The sequence below is a fragment of the Zootoca vivipara genome, chromosome 7 (genome assembly GCF_963506605.1).
Source record: "Zootoca vivipara chromosome 7, rZooViv1.1, whole genome shotgun sequence".
NCBI classification, from domain to species: Eukaryota; Metazoa; Chordata; class Lepidosauria; order Squamata; family Lacertidae; genus Zootoca; species Zootoca vivipara.
Genome location: NC_083282.1, coordinates 49,330,316 through 49,338,579, shown reverse-complemented (window position 1 = coordinate 49,338,579; position 8,264 = coordinate 49,330,316). Strand labels below are relative to the sequence as shown.

The following is an 8,264-nucleotide window of genomic DNA, read 5'->3' as shown; positions in this document are numbered from 1 at the left end:
ACATGTTAAGGTAGTCAAAAATAATTATATTTTCATCAGTAAAGGCGCTGGGGTTTCCCCATGGTACTCTTGATGTACAAGGCCCGCACATTCTGCCAATTTTTCTTCAGCAAAGAGACCAGGAAGTTGATGGCCAGATGAATGTTGTAGACTAACTCATCCTCAGTCATCTTCACATGCCCAACAGCCACAGCCAGACAGAGCACCTGAGAGGACACAGTAAAGTATTTACTCATTCAGTTGACAAAATAAGATAAAAGCGGTTAGGGCTTGGGAAAACACAAGCATACCAAAAATCCATTCAATTTGTTACCCCAAATGTCACAAGTTTTAGGGCAAGGCCTCCCTCACCCAAGTGAGCAGAATTTTTTTTTTTGGGGGGGGGGGTGTTGTCCCAATACAGTGATACCTTGGTACTCAAACGGCTTGGCTCCTGAACAAATCAGCTCCCGAACACCGCAAACGCGGCTTCCAATTGAATGCAGGAAGCTCCTGCAGCCAATCAGAAGCAGTGCCTTGATTTTCGAACCGTTTCGGGAGTCAAATACTCCTGGAATGGGTTAAGTCGAGAACCAAGGTACCACTGTACTTACCCTGTTCTGTTGGGTATAGATGAATTCCTAAATAGTTACTAGGGAATAAACTCTAGAGAACACTGTGGGCCAGTCACAAAATGGCTGCCACAGGGGCATAACACAACACAAAATGGTTGCTACATCTAAAAGAGCAGAATAATCTCACAAAATGAAAAAGGCAAAACCACCACCAATCACCTGCCCCACAGAGCAGGAAAAGGAACCTGCATCAGCTACCACTAAATTTGATGACAGAGAGATGTTATTTTTCACCACTTTAAGGGTGGGTACTATTTTGTGAACTGCTCTGAGATCTTTTGAGAAGGGCGGTATATAAATTTAATTAACAACGAGAGACTGAGCCAGTGCAATCAGGAACCGAGCTGGAATAAGCCTCCTTCTGTATTGTGGATTTTTGACTTTTTGTGGGCCTTATAGGAGTACAATAGTACTCTAAATTCATCCATTCATAAGCCAGATTTGTGCATCTGTAAATAAACCTTACCCAGGGAAATGCAACCAAAATTCAGTCAAGTAAAGAGGTGTATCAAGTTATTTAGCTTCAGTACTACATCAGAAAGTAGCAATTAAAGAAAATTACCTTTTTCATTTGAAACTTTATTGTAGATTTGACCTCATCAATCTTTGCCACCATGTTCTCATTGTGAGTGAGGAGAGAAGGAAACTTGCCAGCTTTGTTCAGTCCTGGCCCCAGGATTCGAGGAATCTGCTTGATCAGGGACTCGGAGGCCAAGAAAGCATCATACTTCTTGGCTGTAAAAAAAACAGAAGGATGAGCATATGGCATCAAGACCATCTGAGGCTCACCTCAATAGTCTGCAAAGCAGACATCTTCAAAAACCACCAATGAGATACTTTCCTTGTATACACCTACTTTTTAAGGGAAATTCAAACCTGAGATTAAATAAAACCTGAAACGAAGAAAACAAGAACTAACCTAACCATATCCAACAGGATCCCAAGAGAAGCAGTTTGGGTTCCATATTCTTTAGTTCATTTTCAACTGTATGACAAAGTTTAATCTACAGATCATGAAAACAAAGCCTTTGATCCAAAGGCCTTTGTAAGGAGTTTTGTTTGCACAAGAAGACTTCTGAGCATGCTTGCTGCACCAGTTAGATGAGATGCTCAGAAATCACAAGTTACCCAAAATAGCCATGTCTGCACATAATGCTAGCTGCAAACTGTGGTTATTAGGCAAGTTGGCATGTGTGTTAGAGCTGTGTGCTGGTGCACAGAGCTTGAACTATCTCAGCTTTGCTCCTAACTTTCTAGGAAAACAAGGCATAGAGTGGCTGGCTGGCTTTAATGTTATGTGGGAGACTGTGACCATGGTTTGTTTCTCCCATTCTTATCGTTTCCCCACTTTCGACAGTGAGCACTACCAAACAAAAAAATCCAATGTTGCTTGGCAGACTTTTGCTCGCACAAGACTTCATCACCCTCTCCTGACCCAGCACAATTCCAAATTCTGTCCCACAAGTTCTCCCAACCACCTGGAGCAGATTATGGAGGTGTATGACAACAACAGCAGCAACAACACTGCACAAGTGGAATTTTATCTGTGCATTGACAGCACTGGATTAAAAAAAGACACGCTCTGATGGTAGCCAGAATATGTAGATAGTTCAGTTGGTTAGAGCACAGCACTGAGAATGCCAAGGTTGTGGGGTTGATCTCCGTAAGGGACAGCTGCATATTCCTGCATTGCAGAGGGTTGGACTAGATGATCCTTGGGGTACCCTCCAACTCTATGATAGGTGGGGGAAGATTTTTGCCTAGGTGCAATTTTCTGCTTGAAAGACCAAGGGTATCTTAACCCTGCCTTATATTTAGTTACTCCTACATGCTAAGTCTTAGTATGGATGCGGGTGGTGCTGTGGGTTAAACCACAGAGCCTAGGGCTTGCCGATCAGAAGGTCGGTGGTTCGAATCCCCGTGATGGGGTGAGCTCCCGTTGCTCAGTCCATGCTCCTGCCAACCTAGCAGTTCGAAAGCACGAAGTGCAAGTAGATTAATAGGTAACGCTCTGGCGGGAAGGTAAACGGAGTTTCCGTGCGCTGCTCTGGTTCGCCAGAAGCAGCTTAGTCATGCTGGCCACATGACCCAGAAGCTATACGCCGGCTCCCTCGGCCAGTGAAGCGAGATGAGTGCCGCAACCAGAGTTATCCGCAACTGGACCTAATGGTCAGGGGTCCCGTTACCATTACATGCTAAGTCTTATTTGCTGATGTTTCCAATTTTGCCCTTTTCCAATTTTGCTCACCTAGTTTCTTTACAAGCTTCTTGTTCTTATTGAGTTTCTTCAGAGCCTCTATGTCCATGTGAGGGATGTCAACAGCTTTGGCCTCATCACAGTGCTGCTGGTCCCCCAATACACAGATTGAGAATTTAGGCCGTGGAGCGGACTTGAGCCTGGTGGAAGAGGAAAGGAAGCATAACCATTAGCCACCTCACAACTGCCAGTGATATGAAACGCTAAAGGGATGCACTGCACAATGGCTGAAAAGCCTTACCACAGCCAGCTAGAACGTCTTCGCCCACCAGCGTCTAATCTGGCTTCATAAAGTGATCGGTGGGATCAGCAGAAGAGCTTCACCACACCTTCCCTCATGTTTTAAGACCCAGGGTAGGGGTCCGTCCAGCCACACCCACTTTGCAGCAGGGGGATCTGAACTACCCGGGCAATTCAGCATTGCACCCAGCTGCCATGTACTTTTCAATCAACATGCTGCAGAGTAGGTAGGCTGAATTAAGAGCCTTGAAGTAACAGGGAGAGGGGTGCAGGCTGAAGGCTGGGTGGTACAGGAACAGTGCCAAACCTGACAGTGCCAGAAAAACGCTTGTCCTTTTGTGGGTCATAGTTTTTCAGACTGATCTGCAACTCCACAGTCTCCAAGAACCTAAAGAAACAGGAAAAGAAAGAAACCAGTTAAGCAACGGATGAATTAAACTGTACACCCAAGTACTATTTGAGAAGTGGGTGGGCAAGATACTTATATTCTCCTAACTTCTGCAGTTCAATCACCAAGAAACTCCTGTTTTTATTAGGTGAAACAATGTCATGTTGATTACTCAATTATTCAGCACTGTTTATTCTTGCTCCTGGATTCACCCAGCAGTACAAATATATCATCGGGGTATGTTTTTAGCTGCATTTTCCTGTCAGGGGAAAAAGCAAAGATAGCACTCCTACTCTCTTTTGCTCCTACCCAAGGAATAATCTACTGCTCTTGGAAGGTGCATGAGCCAGGAATCTTTTAAATACTGTACACTTTAATCAGGCCTATGGAACTTTTTAAAAAACCATTTTCTAGGCATGCTATTACTGATGTTATTATTGTAACATTTTGTTTTCGTGTTCTACACTGCCTTATAATAGTTCTTATGAAAGTGTAGTTTACAATTATTTACAAAAACAAAACAAACAAAAACTAAGACAGTGCAAACCACAGAAATGTTAAGAGTGGCTGTTCATAGTATGATCCACCAATACGCATGAACACATACAAAATAAACAAAAATGTTTCTAGTCCTTATAAATTTAGCAAACAGTTCCTTGAGGGAGCAGCTTGTGTTGCTTCCCCTAAATTTACCTTATTTCAACAGCTATCCAAATGCCCCACTCCATGCTATGCAGGTGTCTTTCCTCTTGATTCAGAGAGGAAAAGTGGACAACTCATGTGCTTGGACAGCTGCAAGCCTCTATTCACACTGTCAAGACACTGGGAAGCACCTTCCAGTTTTAATGCAAACAAGATTCAACAATGCTGCCAACCGAATGCTAGCAGCTGCAGAACTGCCCAGCCACATGCTCTCAGGTCATATTTTCACTCCTCAGTTAACAGAAAGGGAAGAAAGGGCCATTGTACAAGCTATCTGCTAAACATTGCATTGCCCTCTCTGCCAAAGGCGCAGAAAGCACCCCATGTTCCCTAGTTTGGAAACATGGCTAACGTAGGCCCCTGAATTTCAATGGGACTCCTCTGCATAACCATAGAAGTTGTGGATTTACTGCCGAGAAGAAAAGGGGAGGGGATGCGCCAGAATGCAACTTCTGCAACCTAAGTTCTATTTAAACCACCACTTTCTTGTTTGGGCTCTCACAGACAGAAGTATTTTTGATGTGGTGCAGGAAACTTCTTACTTGCGTGTCTTCCCCTGACTCCCTTGAAGGACCTCCTTCACGGCTTCGTAGAGCGTGTCACGGGAGACTTTGCTGCAGAGGAAAGGGAAAAAAACATAACCATGTTGCACACGCTTATTTAGGCTAGGGCAATAGGAAACCTGTGGCCATCTAGATCAGGGGTCGGCAAGGCTTACCGGCCATGGGCCGGATCACTCCCACGGAGACTGTCCGTGGGCCGGACCAGTGCAGTGTGGTGCCAGAAATTGTGTCTGCGCGGAAGCCATGGGCATGCGCAGAAGCGATTTCCAGTATCGGCACTTGTGTAGATGCAATTTCCGATGCCGCCCAGCGAGTCTCTGAGCTGCACCAGTTTATCACAGCTTGCGGGGAACTCACCGAGTGGGCGGCTCGGTGGCAGGTAAAATGGTCATGGGCCGCACGTTGCCAACCCCCGATCTAGATGTTGGACAATAACTCCCATCACCCTGACCAATGGTCACGCTGAGGTGAGTAATTAGAGAACCATTTTCCCCAGCAATTGTGAAATTTGGGGGTGGCCATTCTGGCGTGCTCACTGTTCAATATATCTACCTATCAGCAATAATCACTTAGCTCTGTTCTAGATTTTGCCACTCATTTGCCTAAGGTGGGCACAGGAAATGTTGCAGAAATTCCTTGAAACAAGGTGTTCCCAGTTAATCAATCCATAGAATTAATAACTTGAACCACAAATAGAGGATGGCTAACACAATACAGATAAGAGAACTTGAATACCTAAGTCAGGCATCCCCAAACTTTGGCCCTCCAGATGTTTTGGACTACAATTCCCATCATCCCTGACCACTGGTCCTGTTAGCTAGGGATCATGGGAGTTGTAGGCCAAAACATCTGGAGGGCCGCAGTTTGGGGATGCCTGACCTAAGAATTGAAAGCTGTGCCAAGACTAAGAACAGACTTCAGTACAGGTAGGAAGCAGTGTTGGTCCGCTGTAGTCTCTAAGGTACTACTGGAAGGATTTTTTAAAAATATTTTGTTTAGACTTCAGTACCTTTACAATTTTCACTTGAGCCATGATCCCCTCCCCCTCCCGGCTTCCATAAAGACAGACATGGCAAGTATTTGGAAGTATAATTTTCTCAACCACCAGGCTGCATATTTGGGGTTCATATCAAGATTTAGGATTGCTTTATACTGTACTGTTCCTCAATAAAAGTTACTTTTGCCTTCTGATGTAGCACTTCCTTTAATCTCACATTCCTAACATTTCTTATCAAAAACTGCTGGGCCATGTGTTCTACCAACAGTTGAAAGGGCAATGAAAAAGAATGTGTAAATCAGTATGCACTCTTGACATAGGTTTTACTTTTACAGTTAATGCTTTAGGACTAATGTAACTAAATGCAGAAGGCTACAAGTGACGAAGCAAGATATTGGGGGCAGAATATTTTCAGAAAAAGGAGATTTTGTATATTCATGAGTGGATTCATAAATGGTTTCGCAAAGTTGTACGTTCCTACCAGTTGCTAATGATTAACCCTCTTAAAAAATTAAGTTTCGTTTGCTAAAATACAATTCAAATAAACCGGCTAAACTAGATCACTCCAGAACATCACAAAATACACAAATTAGGCTAACTGGCATAAGAAAAAGTTTTTCCCCCAAAGTCCACACCCTATGTTGCCCATGTGTATATCCATGTATTGCGTTTTGTGGTGGTGGGATTTATTATTCCTTCTCTTGTGAATGTGAGCATGTGACACCACATGGGTCCCATATTACAACACATACTGGTATTACAATGTGTGCTGCACACTCCCCCCACCCCTTATCCAGGGTTGGGGAATGAAAGTTAGCGCATCAGACTCAGGCCTTTTTCGGAGACTCTGGCAGGGGGGGGGGGCTTTCTTTCCAACATCGAGGCCCTGGAAGGGAAGCCGGCCCTACAACCCTCAGCCTCTAGGGCGTTTCAGAGGTCCGGATTAGACAGCCTGTAGGAATACCTACGGGCCTCTAAAAACAACCCTTCTAACTTTCTGACAGGAGCCGGAACGGTGCCACGTCGAAGGCAGCCATGAATCCCTGCGACTCCGCCCTGGGAGCCTCTCCTACGCGAACGTCTCTCGTGCCAGAGCCCATCCTCCTCGATATTCGCCCCGCTGAACCGCCTTCCACCTCCGCCTCATGGCGGCCCTTCGAACACAGCCCTGAAAGCGCGGATGGCGACGGATAACCAAAAGGCCTGAAACGGCATTCAAACTCACCTCATCTTGCCGTCTCGCTCTAAGAAGGAAAAGACACGCCTCCTTCCGCTTCCGCCAGAACTAGTCCAGGAAGTCTCGCGAGACACGCGCCTGGTTTAACCGCGTGAGTTCGTCTGCCGCGGCCATTTGAGGGCGGAGGGAGGGAAGGGGGTGGGGCTCGGCGCGGGTGGAGTTTCTGTACGGAACAGGCTGGGATTTTGCGCTCGTTGTCCCTTGCAGTCAAGGAGCTATAAATAAAGAGCCGGTCATTAAAATACAGTACCTGCCCTACACTCCGCCATTGGCACTGGGAAATTCAAGGAGCTGGAGAAATTTAGATTATAGTAGGGCAGGCAGAAAGTGCATCGGGATATTCGTAGAAGATTGTAGTGCGCCGCAGTCCAAAGCCTTTCATCTTCTTCCCTTCTTAATGACAATGGCAAATTTAGTTGGTCTCTAAGGTGCTACTGGGAGGATTTTTATTTATTTATTTATCTTGTTTCCCTTCTTAAATTAGGCTGCCGAGATTAGGAAAACCGGGTGGAAGAGGACAAACAGGAATAGGTTTTTGTGTGCGAGCTCCAGTTCTGGGACTGAAGACAGTGGCAATGTGTGCCTTGCACGAACCCTTCGCTTCCCACTTTGTGAGCCGCTGTTTGACACTTGGTTGCCACTGGCGAGCCTAGGGGCACTAAGGAGAAGCAAAGGGGAACCAACGAGCCTAAAGTCCACGCTCCTGCTCTAGAGGAGGTGACACAGCTCCGGGTTTGAGATACAAACCATGGTGGATCATTAAGGATTTCCTGGCAGGTCGGCTGTAGGTTTCGCTATCTGTATTTTGTCAAGTCTGCAATTTTGCATGGGCTTTGCTTCCCAGGAACCTCGTAACTTAAATTTTCTCTCCTTACCTTTTGATGTGCGTGCGTGTTGGATCTAGATATATACACACTGTACATGCATACATCTAATGAAGTGGAAAGTCCATTGATTTCAATGGGTCAATGTCTGGTTTTATGTCCTATTGTCAAGCACTTTGATTTTTTAAAAAATGAAATAGCAGTATATAAATTTTTTTATATAAAATAAATAAGCCCAATACCAGGATCCCGGATCCCAAAGCTTTTAGTCTTGTTGCTTTGTCACAAGACTCACAGGCAGCAAACTTATACTATAAATCATACTATTACATTAATTAAGGTAAGCAATATAAACAAGTGTAGGTTGCAGACAGAGAAAATGATAATAATTTTATATGATTATGCTAGATACAGTGCATCACATTCCATCTCCACTTTTAGC

At 44.9% G+C, this 8,264-nt stretch overlaps 1 protein-coding gene across 1 annotated transcript; it reads right to left on the bottom strand.

Annotated features, from left to right (window-relative positions):
- Positions 1-5: 5 nt before the first annotated feature.
- RPL10A (ribosomal protein L10a) lies at positions 6-7,115 on the bottom strand. Its single transcript, XM_035123474.2, has 6 exons — positions 6,987-7,115; positions 4,744-4,815; positions 3,419-3,499; positions 2,863-3,011; positions 1,177-1,349; positions 6-206 (listed from the first exon to the last, which is right to left on the bottom strand). Exons 1-6 carry the CDS (start codon positions 6,989-6,991, stop codon positions 36-38), a joined length of 651 nt encoding a protein of 216 aa, XP_034979365.1. The 5' UTR covers positions 6,992-7,115; the 3' UTR covers positions 6-35.
- Positions 7,116-8,264: the final 1,149 nt, after the last annotated feature.